Genomic DNA, 17,383 nt, shown 5'->3' on the forward strand with positions numbered 1-17,383 from the left:
CTTCCTGTCTTCCCTGGGCAGATCTTGTTAGAGGCGCTGTCTCGTTGTGTTGCAGTATTGACCGCCTCCAGCAAGCCTGATGACATGGCTGTGCAGGTACGCTTAAACTCACATGCTTGAGTATCCCACGTTGGATCAGTAATGACCTTATCATCAATAGCCTACAGCAGATCTCTAGTCACTACTACAAAGTGTGTGCGTGTGTGTGTGTGTGTGTGTGTGTGTGTGTGTGTGTGTGTGTGTGTGTGTGTGTGTGTGTGTGTGTGTGTGTGTGTGTGTGTGTGTGTGTGTGTGTGTGTGTGTGTGTGTGTGTGTGTGTGTGTGTGTGTGTGTGTGTGTGTGTGTGTGTGTGTGTGTGTGTGTGTGTGTGTGTGTGTGTGTGTTTGTCAGGTGTGCGGGCACATCTGTAAGTGCTACAGTGTGGCGGCCCAGTTTGAGGAGTGCAGGGAGAAGATCATCGAGCTGCCCAACATCATCAGAGACGTGTGTCACGTGCTGTTCTACGGCAAGGTAACGCTAAAAACAACTTGGGGATTGATCAGAAGCTTAGCTTTTATATCATAGCTTTCAAATAATCATGGGATTGTATTATTTTGATCTTATTTGTTCTCTGCTCACTCACCTCTCTCCCTCTCCCTCTCCCTCTCTCTCTCCCTCTCTCTCTCCCTCTCTCTCTCCCCCTCCCTCTCTCTCTCTCCTCAGGGTCTGCCTCGTCTGGCTGCCCTGGCGGTGCAGTGCGTCAGCTCCTTTGCGGTGGACTTCTTCCTGCAGACGCACCTGTACCACGCGGGCGTGCTGTGGCACCTGGTGCCGGCGCTCTTCAACTACGACTACACGCTGGAGGAGAGCGGTGTGCAGGCCAACCAGGACACCAACCAGCAGGAGGTGAGCGCCCTCACCCATGCACACACTCTTATTGCACTCTAGCTTTTTATCCTAGCATGGCTGTGAGAAGGACAAAGTGAAGGGCAGTAAGGGCTTGAAACGTCACTTGATAAATATAAAGGAACTCTATTGGGAGCTCTGCGGAGCTTCACTTTCTCTTTGAGCCGTATATGTGTGCTCCTGCACCCTAATAACTTGGATGTGTGTGATTAAACTTTTTTTCTAGAATTTTGGCGAGAATTGCTTTAAAAAGGCCTAAATTGTTTACTATGTTGTTAGTCGCTTTGGCTTAAAAAGCGTCAGTCAAATGTAATGTAATGTAATGTAGTTTAATGTAATGCAATGCAATGTAATGTAATGTAATGTAATGTAATGTAATGCAATGTAATGCACTGTAATGTGATGTAGGTGGCCAACAGCCTGGCCAAGCTGAGCCTGGTGTCGCTGGCGCGTCTGGGTGGCTACGGCAGCATGGCGGCCATCACCGCCGGCACGGGTGACCACGAGGAGGGGCAGCCCAACGGCCTGGACGGCCCGGGAGGGACGCCGCCAGAAAACCCTACCGTCCGCAAGAGCCTAGCGGCCATGCTGACGCCCTACATCTCCCGCAAGCTGGCATCTGGAGCACCTGCGGAGGTGGGTCGAGGGATACGCTCGAGCGTTTAGTGTCTGCAGACACACCTGAGACACACTGGTTACACTGGTTACACTGGTTTACATTATTGATATTTAAGGACTGTATCATTATTGATATTTAAGGACCGTATCATTATTGATATTTAAGGACTGTATCATTATTGATATTTAAGGACCGTATCATTATTGATATTTAAGGAGCGTATCATTATTGATATTTGAGGACTGTATCTCTGACTGATGCCTCTGATGGCTGTGTGCAGGTGCTGAAGCTGCTCAACAGTAACTCAGAGAACCCATACCTGATCTGGAACAACGGAACCCGTGCCGAGCTGCTAGAGTTCCTGGAGGAGCAGCAGGAGGGCAACATCAAGAGGGTGAGCGACGGAGAACCCACCTGTCACCCCACCTGTCATTCACCTGTCACCCCACCTGTCACCCCACCTGTCATTCACCTGTCACCACACCTGTCATTTACCTGTCACCCCACCTGTCATTCACCTGTCACCCCACCTGTCACCCCACCTGTCATTCACCTGTCACCACACCTGTCATTTACCTGTCACCCCACCTGTCACCACACCTGTCATTCACCAGTCACCCCACCTGTCATTTACCTCTCACCCCACCTGTCATTTACCTGTCTGTCTATCGACACTGGGGGCCAGATGTACGTAGATTAACGATCGGGGCGTTAACTGCGCCATAGCCAACACACAGAAAGCACACGCTATGATACTTCAGCGTATGTCCTATTTAACAATCCTGAAATTCGTTGGGTAATCTGCGCTGTTCTCCGCCCCCTAACGCAATTAGCGAAGGTTAACAACTGAACGACACTTCAATCAGAAGTGCAGTTGAATGAAGTTAACTGATGACAGCATTAAAAGGAATCAAACGTTTAGCGATCATGAAATAATACAATGCATAATGTCAACAAGCAGGAAAATAATTTAGAGCAGTTGGATTACTTGTGCACGTAGGCTATGGAAGACTGTTCAAATCTAGCAAGTAGGAAAGTTTAAGCGGATGGCGTGAAAGTGAAAGTAAGATGTTCGAAAGGCCAACGAAAGTTAAGGTTGCTTTTGATATAGTACAGAGACGCCAAACAGGTGGTCTAATAAGCAATTCTGTTGTCTTTGAAAGATTCTCTTATAGATGCATTTAACAGCAAGCCGCATTTAACACCTGCTTTCACAAGGCGGAAATATTTAGGCGCAAAATAGATGTGCGCTTTCATGGGAAGTTTTAGTACATACCGGGGAATACATAATTGGGCGCATTTTATGCTTCTCCTCCCATCTATTTACACGAACCTCCCACTCTCATCTGATATGCATATGCATGAGACAGAAAAGCGCAATTTGACATTCTCAGCTCCCGCGACAGGCAGTCTGCGTCTTCACCTCATTGCGGCTTGTTTGTACATACCTCGCCATCTTTACATGCGCACATTGCGAAACAAATCCGCCTGAAGTGGGTGCAAAAGCGTTAGTACATCTGCCCCTCAGAGGTCAAAAGGTGAACATAATGTGGCTCTGCTGTTCCGTGCAGTTCCGTGATTCATGTTTGTTTCTGCTCCTGCAGGGCGAGTGTGACAAGAACTTTGGCGCTGAGTTTGTGTTCAGTGATCACGGCAAAGAGCTGATCGTCGGGGAGATCTTTGTTCGTGTTTACAACGAGCAGCCGGCCTTCCCTCTGGAGGTAAGGATTACACAGTGTGTGGCAGTGTTCCACTGACTCAGCATCTAAAGTTTCTAAGTGCCTGAGTAGGCCACTACTATCTTGTCTTTTCATCGGTGTATCTTGGACTAATGTAAACTATTCCAAGTTAATGCATTTGCTGGAAGCTAAATTGAATTGCAGGAAATGTAGTTTGCTATAGTTGCATCTTTAGATTGGCCTTCCGCTCCCCACCCCATTACTTAATGGAACAGCTGATTTGGAATGCTAATGAGTCGGAGACACATTAGTAGTAAATCTTGTACTGTACATCATAAAGATCAATTATTAAGTTACAAGGGATGGTATAAATTATTGATTGATGGTCATTTACTCCATCAACCTGATGTGGCCGGGGGTCTGCCCTGTATCAGTGGTTGTCGGTTGAATTCCTGGCTTCCACCGTTGTGCCCTTGAGAAAGGCACTTAACCCCAAGTTGCTCAGAGGACAATGTAATCCCTTGTAACATAGTTGACATACTAGCGTAAGTGTAAGTCACTTTGGACTAAAAAGTGTTTGCTAAATGTAATATAAGCAAATAAGTATAAGAATACAGTATGTAATGTAATGTAATGTAATGTAATGTAATGTGTGGTTCTCCCCGTGCCAGTTCCCCAAGGCGTTTGCGGCCAGCCTGCTGGACTACGTGGGCTCCCAGGCCCAGTACCTGCACACGCTGCTGGCCATGACCCAGACCAACAAGGTGGAGTCCCAGCAGCACGCCCAGAGGCTCCGCTGGGCAGAGATGGCCCTGGAGGCCCTCAGGAACGTCATCAAGAACAACCCTGGTCAGTCTCGCCATCAGCACCACAGCACCACCACCACCAGTAGCACTGAATGGGATCAGTGAATCATAGCCATCATGTTTAATGGGCTGTAGAAGCAGTCAATGGGAGCTGTTGTGGTATCTGGCAAAAGAGGAGTCTCTTGAGAGTTGAGAGAATATTTATGAAATGGTCTCAGAAAGATGTAAGAATAAGCTTTAATCTTTAATGAAGACGTTGCTCTACACTCTCTAGAGTATCTATCAAATAGTTGCGCAGCATCCAGGAATAGTCGCGACCACTGCTAGAAGAGGACATTCAGGTTGTAGTACAGTAATGTTGTGACCTTGTGTCTGCCCTCCCCACCCCCAGGCTCAGAGACGGAGTGCATCGGCCACTTCAAGCTGCTCTTCTCCCTGCTGCGGGTGCACGGGGCAGGCAAGGTGCAGCAGCTGGCGCTGGAGGTACAGTAGGCATCTCACAGTCCATCACTTCCCATCAGACGTCCCCACGCATACAGTAATGTCATCTGAAAACTGCTGCCCTGATTAACTTAAACAAGGCAAATGATCTCAGCTGGTATTATGCCTATAATGGACTGGGATGGAAATGTTCTAAGTGACCCCAACATTTTGACTGGTAGTGTGTATGTATACATGTATATGCACACTGTGCTTGGCACATATATTTCATATGTATATGAAATAAGTCAAGTTATAGTTTTATACTAAATAACATAGTGCCCTTGTTTCCTTATTCATTTTCTTCAGTCTGTTTGGTGGGATTGAGTAAGGCTACTGAGCCCTGTGTGAAAAGAGAAACCTGTGGTCAAACAGTGTCCCAGCTTTTGTACACTCTACACATACACAGTGTGTGTAACCTTGTGACTGCTGGTAGTGCTATTAAATGTAGTTAAATCCCAGTGTTCTCATTGTCTCCACTACCAAAGGTCATCAACACCGTGACGTCTAATCAGGACTGTGTGAGCAACATTGCCGAGTCGTTGGTGCTGTCCAACCTGCTTGTGCTGCTGCACTCCCTGCCCTCCAGTAAGAGTCCGTTCTGCTCTTAGCGTGCTGACGCTAGTAGTGCTGTTGGACTGATTCAGAACTATCACATATTTTGTCTTTAGAATTAGCGTCAAAATAAGATGTGTCCCTCCCAGGTGTAATTTAATGTCTTTCTTTCTTTCTTTCTCTATCACAATCTCTCTCTCTCTCTCTCTCTCTCTCTCTCTCTCTCTCTCTCTCTCTCTCTCTCTCTCTTCCTCTCAATTTGACGGTATATTGTGACAAACTGATCCTGCAGTACTTTGTGTAAAGAATGTAATAAAGGGTCTTTGAAAATGAAATTCTCAAAAAACCTTTATTACATACAAAAAAAAGAAATTTTTATCTCTGCCTCTCTTTCTCTTTCTTCTCTCTCTCTCTGTAAGTATTCATTACTCTGTTTCCTTTTGTTTACTAGGCAGACAGCTTGTCCTGGAAACCCTGTACGCCCTCACCTCCAACACTAAGATTGTCAAAGAGGCCATGGGCAAGGGTGAGCACACTTTCCTTTCTCATCTCAGTTGCTCTCCACCAGTGTCCACCAATCGACAGCGGCTATTTTCAATACAAATTCTATGAAGTGTTCAGTGTTCACAGCGCTCAACGCCCTTGGTGCTGACCATTTTTTCCATGAGCCCTGACCAAAGTGCTGAGAAAAGGAGGTTGAGGGCGCTGTCGGCGCAAAAAAAATATTTTTTTGGTGACAAAAAACCAACAAAAAAAGCGATTGGTGGACACAGGGCCTAAAAGGCTGTTCCTGTCTTTATGTATTCACACGCACTGCTTTTAACACTCTCCCTCTCGTTCCTCCTCAGGTGCGCTCATCTACCTGCTGGACCTCTTCTGTAACTCCACCCACCCGCAGGTGCGCTCGCAGACGGCCGAGCTCTTCTCCAAGATGACCTCAGACAAGCTGGTGGGACCAAAGGTCAGTTAGTATGATGTGACCAAAGGCAGCGGTGTCATCGAGCGTCCTTTTGGGACTGTTTGTCCAGCGCTGTTTCTGAAAGATTTAAATCTGGTGACATCCAAAGGATGCACAGTAGACATCAAACACCTTTGTTCTGTAGTACTGCAATCGTGTTGTAGTGTTAGTAAGACTTTTATTGTTAGAAGAACTTCAATTCTTCACTTCCTGTACTTCCTGCACTTCCTTCACTTCCTCTTTTCTCCCTCTCTCTCTCTCGTGCTGCGTCTCAGGTGCGCCTGACTCTGATGCGTTTCCTGCCGGGCGTGTTCATGGACGCGATGCGGGACAACGCGGAGGCAGCCGTGCACATCTTCGAGGGGACGCACGAGAACCCCGAGCTCATCTGGAATGACGGCTCACGCGAGACCGTCTCCACCACTGTCAGAGAGATGATGCTGGAGTAAGAAACACACACACACACACACACACACACACACACACCACCCTCGCCAAAACTCCTTGAGACTGTTTATACTCATCTACTGTATAGCTGGACACTATCAAGCACACACAGACACACACAACATTAAGATATGTAAAATCGCTGTCAATAACACAATGCTTATATTATTTTAAATTGAATAACTCATTTTTAATTCATTTGTGATAAAGCATCCGCTCTTTTTCTGATCTCTTCTCAGGCACTTTAAACAGCAGAAAGATAACCCAGATGTCAACTGGAGGGTGGGTTTGCTTTTCATTCATTGGCTGTTGGCAAAACATGCCTGTAATTGCCCTACATAACAATGTTAATAAGAGAAGCATTGTGGTGTTAATTGTGTGTGTGTGTGTGTGTGTGTGTGTGTGTGTGTGTGTGTGTGTGTGTGTGTGTGTGCGCAGCTGCCGGAGGACTTCACGGTCCCGTACGCGGCAGGCCAAGGGGAGCTGGAGGTGGGAGGAGTCTACCTGCGAATCTTCATCGCTCAGCCGGGCTGGGTGCTGCGCAAGCCTCGCGACTTCCTGGTGTCCCTGCTGGAGACCCTCACCACCCTGCTGGAGAAGAACAACCCCAACGTGAGGAGACACACACACACACACACACACACACCCACACACACACGTTCACCTTCATAAACATCCACACACACACACACACACACACATGTTCACATTCACATAAACATACACACACACACACACGCACATATATTCACACTCACACACACGCACACATGTGCACACACACACACACACACACACACACATACACATGTTCACCTAAACATCCACACATACACAGATTTCTGTCGAGTGCTTGTACACTCACTGAACTCACACATCAGACCACCATAGACTGATCGTTAGTCTGGCATGAAGGACTAGGAGGCTTATGAGGTTCTCTTTTTTTACTTCTTGTAATGTTGCTCACATTGCCTGAACACAGCACTGCCTGAGTACAAATGAGTGTAGGAGAGCCATAAAGCATTGCTGCTGCTGCCAGACTGCTCACAGCATTGCTGCGTTCGTCATCTCATTTGTTTTGATTTCCCTAGGGCGAGGCCTTGGAGACGGTCACCACGGCAGCAGTGTGTTTGTTCAGCACGCAGACGCAGCTGGCTGATCAGGTGCCTCCTCTGGGTCACCTGCCGCGGATCCTGGCCGCACTCAACCACAAGAACAACGCTGTGCCCAAGAGCTCCATCCGCCTCATACACGTGCTGTCTGACAATGAGGTATTATACACACACACACACACACACACACACACACACACACACACACACACACACACACACACCTAGACATACTTAGAATCTCTCTCTTACACACACACATACATACACACACCTAGACATACTTAGGGTCTGTCACACACACACACACACACACACACACACACACACACACACACACACAGACTTTCTGCACACGCTGCTCTCTTGTTTTCCCACTCCCACATGGTCACAATGAGCAGTCATGCAGTAAACCACAATATGGGTTATATGTAACATTTGTGCGTGTGTGTGTGTGTGTGTGTGTGTGTGTGTGTGTGTGTGTGTGTTGTGCCCTGTAGTTGTGTGTGCGCTCCATGTCAGCTCTGGAGACGATCGGCCCTCTGATGAGTGGGATGAAGGTGCGGGCGGACATGGCTGGTCTGGCCTGTGAGGCCCTCAACCGCATGTTCCAGAAAGAGCAGACCGAGCTGGTGGCTCAGGTAAGACACAGACACAGACCAGTATTCCAGTGCAGTCTATCTTTATGGCACAGCTAACAGACAACTGATACGCAAACTTCTCAATCACACATGCCATCACACACTCCTGAGCAGATTTATCCTGGCTGAACAGATGGCTGATACAACATCTAGTTTGCATTAGATATGAAAATCAGTCTCTTAACTCTCTCTCTGTGCGTGTGCGTGCGTGTGTGTGTGCAGGCCTTGCGGGTGGAGCTGGTGCCCTACCTGTTGCGTATGCTGGAGGGGATCGGGCTGGAGACCCTGGACAACCCCTCGGCCATTAAAGCCCAAATCGTCAAAGCCCTCAAGTCCATGACCCGGAGCCTCCAATATGGAGACCAGGTACTAACCCAACACAAACACACACACACACACACACACACACACACACACACACACACACACACACACACACACACACTTACAGAATACTAAAGCCCTCCAGCCTAGACACTTGGGAGGCAAGAGAACACACACACACACACACACACACACCTTTTCCAAGGTAACGTATGCAAATGACTAAAAGGGCCGTGTTTTGCAGGTGAATGATATCCTTTCTCGTTCCACTGTGTGGAGTGCCTTCAAAGACCAGAAACATGACCTCTTCATCTCAGAATCGCAGGCTGCTGGATACCTGACAGGTAGAGATGCTCGCGAACACACACGCAAACACACACACACACACACACACACACACACACACACACACACACACACACACACACTCACTCACTCAGTCACTTACTCACTCACTCACTCACTCACTCACTCACACACATACGGACACACAAGCATGTGATTCCCCTTTAACATCTGTGACACTTCTGCTTAGCTTTAATACTGCTTGGCTTTGATTGCTTGAACCTGCTTGTCCTGAAGTAGAAGGTCCTTTCCATTTCCTTGTCTCTTATACTCTTCTCTTCTCTTCCTCTCCAACTCCTGTGCTTTACTTTGTCTCTCCTCATCTCTCCTCCCTCGTATCGTTCTCTTCCTCCTCTCCTCCCCTCTCTTCTCCACTCGTCCTCTCTTGGGTGTCTTTTCCTCCTCTCCTCTCCTCTCCTCCCCTCTCTTCCTCCTCTCCTCCCCTCTCCTCCCCTCTCCTCTCCTCTCCTCCTCTCTTGGGTGTCTCTTCCTCCTCAGGTGTGTCCACTCCCTCTCTCCTGGCCTCCAGCAGTCCCTTGCGGAGTGGGCTGTAGTGGGGTATGCTGGGCTCTTGTTGCCCTCTTCTGTCTTACTTTAACACAGGTACACTTCAGCCTTGCCCCACCCTCCCCTCCCCTCCCCCTCTCTTCTAGCTCCCACCTTTTCTCACTCATTTTTCATGTCTCGTGTTTCCCATTTTCCATTTCCCACTGTTGTACTGCACGTCTACTCCACTCATTCATTTTCACTAGCGTCCAACGGGAGATCCTTATCACAATTCCTCAAAGCCTTTCCAATTCATCCATGGCCATTCTTCCTTGTTTGTACTTAATTGTGTGTGTAAAACACTGCATCCTCCATCATTTCAACATCACATTTAGCCATTAAACAGATTTTAGCTGACTTGTTTTACCTATTCAGAATGTGAATCTGTCATGAAAAAGCTGTGCACACCTTGACTCTCCAAACATCACAAGACCAAAGGCAAGCTGTGCTTGTGACCAGTGGTGTATTCTAATTCAAAAAGAATCTTTTGCAAACAGTTTGTCACTCATCACAAACATACATGGATACTGAATACAGGGTTACCATTGAAATGAAACAACTTGGAACATTTGAATGCACCTCTGAGTGCAGTAGAATGGGTGTGATCATGTGTGTGTGCTGATTGTCCATTTGATGGGTTCTGTTCACAGGTCCAGCAGTGGCAGGCTACCTGACCGCAGGTACTGGAGCCACTGTGATGCCTAATGTCCCTCCCCCGGTGGACAATGACGTTGGAGACCTGGGCTGAGCGCACGCCCAGTCCCCCTCCACTCCCAACCCCGACTGAAACCTGCAAAGACGGACACTTTGCCGTCCACCTGCCGCCCTGTCCACCCTCCCCTCCCTTACCTCACCCTCCAAAGTGACACTTAAAAGACAGGCTCAGTCGTCAGCCCTCGAGCAAACAATAGGAAGGAGGAAGAGCGGGGAGATATTATGGAAATCTATTAAAAACAATATGAATCGGAAAAGGCAGGCAACGGAGAGGGGCCTGTTGATGCGCACCTCACCAAATGTCCTCAAAATGTCCACCGCATCTTCACAAAATGTCTGCCACCAGACACCGCACTGGTTGTCTTCAGTGATTACTTAACTCTCTTTTAACTTTGTCTTGTCAGCTTCCTTGTGTTTTTGTTTGTTTGTTTTATGATTTGACTTGAGCTCTTCATGTTGTTTTCTCTCTCGCCCTTGAAGGAAGGAAAATAGTTTACTTTTGTATGAGTATATTTTTTACAATTGATTTTTGGTTTCTGTGTGTGGAAAACAAAGACCACGAAAAAGACTGAGGAATCATTATCACGTCTGCGTCTCCACTCGTCTGGCCTCTCTTCCTCCAAGAGGATAGCCTCCCCTCACCCACATGACCACTGGACAGGCGCCAAACATCTCATCCCCGAGGCTTCTCCACCGAGCTCTCCCTCATCTGCGGACCTGTCCGATGATTATTGCTTCTTATGAGTTTTTTTTTTTTTTTTTTTTTTTTAAAGACCTTGTTTTATAGTGTTGTGCGAATGTGGTTTAAAGAAAGCTGGGAAGAACAAAAAAAGGAGCTTGCAGGATAACCAAGTGATGCATCATCATGACCCCCCCCCCCCCCCTTAGATGATGTGGCGTTCCCTTGGACATCTGCTCTAAACACAGGCGGAACGTAGACACCAATCTCTTTATCTCGATCTCACCTGATTCTAATTGTGAACTTGTCCCAATCACTTTACCCCTTCTTCCTTCTCAATGAAAAGCTTTTCATGAAAATCTTTTGTTTTTTCTATGCTCTATCCTCTCTCCAGGATGCAAAAAGCACTAGAATATTTATGCCCCCTTGTGGACCTCTTGAGGACGAGTGAATGACTGATGACGGATCTCTTAATGACTAGTGCAATTTGTGAGATGTTCTATGTAATATGCCGTATATAAACTTTCTATATTGAATGTACATTAAAAAGAAAAAATAAATCTGTCACACTTGTACATAAAATTTTAAAAATAAAAGGGAACTCACAATGTTTTTTCCCCTTTTCATTTCAAATCTACATTGTGTGTGTTGTTCACATGTTTATTATGAATATTTGCTGAAACTGAGTAAAATAAGGCTGGCATATTTCAATTGCTTATGTGCGGCAGCTCAAATTATTTCAGAGACACTTCCACTTCAGTTACAATGTCCCTTTAAATTGCAGTTTTCTGGTTGACATTTCAAGTCTGGCTTTGGATCATCAGTCTGTCTATCAAGTTAATATTGGCAAGCTGTCAAAGAATCGTTTTGATTTTGGGAAACTTTACCCCAGTAGTGTTGAATAAACTGTTGCCATTTAAATACATTTATTTTTCCTGACTTTGCAACGCTACGAAAGAAACACTTCTTACAGTCTTGACTGTAATGACCATGCCATTTCAGTGGAACATGTGTCATAAAGAAAGAGATGTCTGCTCCTTATTGTAATCACTACTATAAGATTGGGAACTACACATCAGATTTATTGGCAACGTGGACTTCTTTTGCATGTATCTTATACTTTTTGTAAACAGTTGATATTTAAATCCAAATATGCCTTTTCTTGCATTGGGTTCCGTTCTCTGAAATTTTCTGTTTAAACGCACAGAGGCGTTCTTCTCTAACGATGGTTTTGTCAGACAGCAACCCGCCAAACCCTTTGAGGGCGCTGTCACGTGAATGGCGAATACGCCATTTATTGTACGTGCGAGTGAGGGCGGTTGGTTGGCCGACGAGACGGCGATAGATCCACAAACTAGAGTCACAATAATAAGGCGGAGTTGGCAGGGGCAGTCTGAACTCGACAACAGCACACCTCAACGCGGCTTCCACAGCCAGGCAACTCCCGGCGGATTAAACTACATGTGTTTACTTACCAGAGGTGTAACAAACGCATGTTGACCAGCTGTATGAGTAAAACTAGAACGGAGAAATTACTCGTACATTGCGCACGTCACCGCGGACTTTGCGTACGAGACGGGCAACGGAGAGCTACAAAGCCGGCTGTGCCGTATGGTTGTGAGCAGCCCAGCCCCCAACGAGTCGGAGTGGCCTGCTCAAAGGAGAGAGGGAAAGCTAACTTAGCTGATGCATTAACTTACCCTGTTGCTGCATCTTACTGTTCGGTTGTTTGGGTTTTACCTTGACCTCTTCTTTTAAAAGGGATTTTGACGCACTATGTCGTAAAAAGTTGGACTGTTGTTTAATTTGGCTCATAGCCTTTTAAGAGACATCTGCAGGTTATTTTGTGTTGGATAACGTTCGCGTACAGCGTTGATAATAACACTGCTAGCCGGGTAGCTAGCTAGGTAGCTAACGTTATAGCTACGTCGTTTCAAATTAGCTAGATTGTCTCAAAGCTGTGCACTACTTTTAGAACAACAGCAGGCTAAAATTTTAATTCCAAAAAGCAGACAGATGATTATGTTGATGACGAACGATAACGGTCATTGTACGTGTTAGAAGACAGCTGGTGAATGCGCTTTTGTGAATTTGCCATAAACCTCGCTTGGCTTCCCATTTTCTGCAGTCTAACATTAGGATTGGCTGTTGTAACGTGAAAACCCTGTTGTTAGGATTTTAAGACGATCTTTTAATCTTTGTGTAACTGTTAGTCAATTTAATTGATGCTGTGAAATGCGTCTGTATACTTGTGCAAGCTCTGTATACTTTACAAGATCTTCGTCGCATTTTAACAAGCTGGTGAACTTACTATCCAAGAGGGAGTTGATCTGATCGCTCGCTATTAGCGCCGCAGCATTTACTCTTGAGCGCATTGGAGTTTCTGGGAGTAAGAACTGGAATCCAAAAAATAATTGGAGTTTAAGTGGAGTTGCATGTCGTTTAGATTGGACATCTGTTTGTTTGTGTGGGGCTAAGGGCTGTATTGGGACTCTTGCATCCTCCCTAAACCAGCCGTGGTCCTCTGCGAGATCGTCCTTCCCTTTGCCCTGATCTCTGCTCTATTCCGGCTCCTTTCTCCGATGTGGAGCGCCTGAGTTTCACCGGCAACCTTTCTCCCCCGGAGGCCGGACATGCTGAAGTGTATTCCCCTGTGGCGCTGTAACCGCCACGTCGAGTCGGTGGACAAGCGGCACTGCTCCCTGCAAACAGTCCCCGATGAGATCTACCGCTACAGTCGAACCCTAGAGGAACTGCTTTTGGACGCCAACCAGCTCAAGGAGCTACCCAAGGTAAGCTCTTGCTTTTTTCGCTGTATGATTGTGACTAAGGATAGGGTGGGCATTTAAATGCCTTTGATGCGGGTATTTGGATTTTAATGCGAATGTAGGCTACTCTGATCGGCGTTCGCATGTGAGTGGCCTTGGGTCTGCAATCGCATAGGAAATCTGGAGCTGAGTATACCGTGGCCCGTTTCCCTCGCCTAGAGAAGGCCTGCCTGGAATGGTCTTCACACCTCCTCCCACTCTCGCATGGTGACAAAAGCCCACTGCAGCGGCATGTCCTCTGTGTATTTATAGGAGATGGGGGTTGATTTGGGTTCGGCCTCCCCACCGTAGTCTGTTGCCTTTGTCTTAATGCCTTTCATTATTTTGTTGGGCACTCTCCCCATGCTTCTTGGGCTCATGCATACACTTAATTGCGTTCCAGGGATTCGGTAATTCTCACCAGAGTGTTGTGCTGCTGCCATTGTGGTTTGTGGCAGGACGAGGAAGACATGATGCCAAGGAGTGATTGTGTGTGCGTGTCTCTGTCTGTACGTGCGTGCGTGCGTGCGTGCGTGTTGAGAGCTTTCACTGACATAAGCTATGAAACATCTGTATTCTGAAAGAGCAAAACGGTCCGTTGAAGCATGGTAGCACCCATACAGATACTGCTCACTGTGTTGTTTCTCGTTTTATTGCACACTCTAGCAGTTGGAACAGCCAGTGGAATTCTGTCCTGTTCTGACAGCTTTTGACATATAGCTTGATGGATATGGCCGATATAGGTGAAGGATTGCAGGTCAATGTCTTTACATAGATTATGTCCATATCCGGTTGTGGAGTTTGCCAGAGGTTAGCATTGAAGCAAATGGGGTTTAAGGAGTGAGGAAGAGTGAGGGCCCATTACACAGAAGCTGATGCGAAACTCCTATTGTTTCACCAGCAGAAGAGAGTGTGTATTGTGCCTCCACTTTAAAAGCTTTGCTCCTTGGCTTTTCATTAGCGCTCTCCAGTGAGGGAGTTAATTTGCCTGTGTGTGTTGTGTGGGTTGGGGGCACAGTAGTGCTGAGTTAGCTGCATGGCATTGTTTATGATCACACTCCGGCAGTACAGTGTATGGGCAGAACAAACAGAGAGTGGGGGATGAGGCAGGGAGAGAGACCGAGAAAGGGGAAGAGAATATGCAGATTGCCATTAAGTAACATTTTTCTGCAACCGGTCTTCCCTGAATGCATGTGATGCAACTGCTCCTCACATAACATTAGGCTACCTCACTAATGACTCTATCGGCCAAGAGCCCCTGGGGCTGAGCTTGTGACCTTCCCTCTGCTAGGGAGGATCCACTGTGATGCAGTAGCCTCACAAGGCCACTAATTTGCCCAGACAGAGGCCCCTTTCTCCCTATCCCCCCTTCTTGGCGGTGCCAGACCCTCACCCTCCTCCAGCGGCTGGATGCAAACGAGGGCTGACAGGGTCTTTGCTGTGTGGAGAGTGCCCCGCGTCGCATGCAGACGGCCGGCATATGGTCTCCAGTTGGCCCCGCGGCATGCTGGGAGCTCGGCATGGCTGGGCATGACAGTGGGAGCGTGGAGTACCGCTCGTGTTGTGGTGCAATACTCTAACATCCGATGCCCGGTCGCCCCTTTTCCTGTACACGCCTGACCCTACTTGTCTGCCTATGGGCTCCTTTATCGGGCATGTTTGTGTCAATCTGACTTCCTTATCAGCTCGTCACCGCACTTGTTCAGACTGCGCGGCTACACGCCTGAGTTCACGCTGAGAAAAGGGCAGTTTAGTTTCTGTCAAGTAACCCCAAAGGGTGACCATAACTAATGACCGATGACTAGGGTGCAAATCAAGTCAATCTGAGAATATGAATGAAAGCTTAAGTGGTGGAGAGATATGGCACTGATGCTGAGGGCGATATTTTGACTCCCTGGGCATAGGACAGTGTGGTCGGGCTGAGTAGCTAGCTGGTCATCGGGGGTGACATATGGCACAGCTCGAGGTGTTGGAGGGACCGTGCTAAGCTGCTTACGCCACCTTCACCCCCCATGATAGTTGCGCCTGAATAGATGGTGTTTTGTTTTTTGTTTGTTGTTCTTTCAGGGGGGGTGGAGATGTCCCCCCTCAAATGCCTTAAATGAGATTACATGGAGAGCACCCCCAGTATGGCTTTATCCAAATTTGGGTGTTTGCCAGCTTAAATGTCAGCCATGTGCATTTCACTTCTTGGATATTTCCAAGAGACAGTCAGTAGGTTAGCATTCTGAACAGAGAAACAGACTAGGGCCACTTCTCTCTGATGTCCACAACCTCATGACGAGGTAAAGCAAGGATGTCCTCCTCACCAGTTCTAAAGCTTTCTCAGAGAAGCCCAGGGAAGCAGATGAGTGCCCATGTGTGCTGGGTGAAGGGGTGAAGAGTTGAAGAGAGGGGAGGTGGGTGATTTGTGCAGAGATGACTAGTGGAGCGTAGGGCTTAGCCAACCACCCTGCCAGACCCTCCGCTGTGAGGAACAGCCTCTTTCAGGCTCCAGGTCTCTTGCATGGCCAAGAAGCACTCATGTGTGCTCTCAGGGTGCTGTTTCCGGCCAGCCCAGTGTCCCATTGAAATACCCAGCTTTGTGTGTGTGTGTTTTTCTTTCTTTCTAATTTTCGTTTTAAAGAGTGAAATTTGAGCTGGACGTTTTGCCCTCCTCAAGTTGCACCGCAGAACAACAGCTACCACGGCAACCGTCTGCAGCATCCGCTCCGTACACCAAGTCGCGGGCGCAGCGTAATTTTTTTCTTTTTAACGTGAGCTCGAGTGGCCCACGGGCGCGTGCGTCTGGGAGCAGGTGTGGCCACGGTGGTCTCGGCGCGGCCTGAGCAGATGGAGCTTTACGCGCCCGGGCAGAGTCTTACGGAGTTCACCCTGGATCCATCCCCACCGCCAGCCCTCCCCGTCCACCTGGCCCCTCTGAAGATTAAGTCCGCCATTGTTGGCGGGAGCTGGACTCCTGGTGCAGCAGAGTTTGCAGAGCAGCTGGTTATCGCTTGCGGAGAAGCGCTATGACTGGCCTGTGCTTTTGGGAAGTTCGGCGAGAAGGGGGGAGAAAAAAGGCCAAGCCTGACCCATAAACAGAAATTAAGGTCATGTATAGAGAAGAGCACAAAAAAAGGCACGCTGAGTAAACATGGTAAACAGCACGGCCCCTGAGGGAAATGAGATTGTGGCCAGCTCAGGACTGAGCTTGCGACTCTCTGCTCTGCCGAGTTAGGCGCTTCTCTTCCAACGTATCAGAGAGGAGTGAGCAGGAATTCCCCCTCAGTGTCTCTGCCACACACACACACACACACACACACACACACACACTCATTACGCAATGCTCTAATCTGCAGCTCTCTTTAATGCTCCTTTTGTGTAGTCGCTCAGCGCACCAGCTCCTCTGAGGACTCTCTGGCTTCGCCATGGCGACGGCAAAGAGGGACAGGGGGGGGGGGGGGGCTAACTGAAAGGTATTAGCCCCGCCTTTTTATTGGCCCGCTGCCATGGTTACCGTCCGCTCTGGAATCACAGATCTAGGATCTGTTTGTCCCCACAGCTTTCGGTAAAGCTCGCCATTTCCAACAGGATCTGAAACTGTTCTGTGTCCCGTGGTAATGGAGTACTGTGCCTCCTGTTTTCCTTTTAAGTCCGTCGTGAAAGGAAGTGGCCATGTTAGACCTCAGTAGAATGTCTGCTCAATAAACGATTGGCCGTGAGGATGTCACACTGGGGTGGACGGATGCCTAGAAACTTCCCGCTGGAACAGTCGGCTCAGATGCTGCCAACCTGGAGCATGGA

The 17,383-nt window shown here is 47.8% G+C and overlaps 2 protein-coding genes across 25 annotated transcripts in view; both read left to right on the top strand.

Moving 5' to 3' along the window:
* The window catches only part of LOC134065688 (dnaJ homolog subfamily C member 13), a 49,451-nt gene extending 38,053 nt beyond the window's left edge, over positions 1-11,398 (top strand). For 2 of the 3 annotated variants that reach the window (XM_062520680.1, XM_062520681.1), the window contains 19 exons: positions 22-96; positions 391-510; positions 703-885; positions 1,294-1,521; positions 1,785-1,898; positions 3,109-3,225; positions 3,855-4,032; positions 4,381-4,472; positions 4,958-5,057; positions 5,476-5,550; positions 5,873-5,985; positions 6,258-6,427; positions 6,669-6,711; positions 6,868-7,041; positions 7,521-7,700; positions 8,042-8,182; positions 8,405-8,548; positions 8,751-8,850; positions 10,048-11,398. In XM_062520680.1, coding sequence (XP_062376664.1) covers positions 22-96; positions 391-510; positions 703-885; positions 1,294-1,521; positions 1,785-1,898; positions 3,109-3,225; positions 3,855-4,032; positions 4,381-4,472; positions 4,958-5,057; positions 5,476-5,550; positions 5,873-5,985; positions 6,258-6,427; positions 6,669-6,711; positions 6,868-7,041; positions 7,521-7,700; positions 8,042-8,182; positions 8,405-8,548; positions 8,751-8,850; positions 10,048-10,145 — 2,445 coding nt within the window. In that variant the 3' untranslated portion in view covers positions 10,146-11,398. Of the gene's footprint in view, positions 1-21; positions 97-390; positions 511-702; positions 886-1,293; positions 1,522-1,784; positions 1,899-3,108; positions 3,226-3,854; positions 4,033-4,380; positions 4,473-4,957; positions 5,058-5,475; positions 5,551-5,872; positions 5,986-6,257; positions 6,428-6,668; positions 6,712-6,867; positions 7,042-7,520; positions 7,701-8,041; positions 8,183-8,404; positions 8,549-8,750; positions 8,851-9,349; positions 9,455-10,047 lie in introns of all 3 variants that reach the window. The other variant, XM_062520682.1, reaches the window with a different exon arrangement.
* A 746-nt stretch (positions 11,399-12,144) lies between these two features.
* Positions 12,145-17,383, top strand: part of scrib (scribble planar cell polarity protein) — an 85,085-nt gene continuing 79,846 nt past the window's right edge. For all 22 annotated transcript variants that reach the window (XR_009936370.1, XR_009936371.1, XM_062521268.1 and 19 more), the window contains exon 1: positions 12,145-13,582. Coding sequence is in view for 20 of the 22 variants with exons in the window: in XM_062521268.1 (XP_062377252.1) it covers positions 13,424-13,582 (159 nt within the window). In the remaining 2 variants the exon portion in view is untranslated. The remainder of the gene's footprint in view (positions 13,583-17,383) is intronic.

The sequence above is a fragment of the Sardina pilchardus genome, chromosome 19 (assembly GCF_963854185.1).
Source record: "Sardina pilchardus chromosome 19, fSarPil1.1, whole genome shotgun sequence".
NCBI classification, from domain to species: domain Eukaryota; kingdom Metazoa; phylum Chordata; class Actinopteri; order Clupeiformes; family Clupeidae; genus Sardina; species Sardina pilchardus.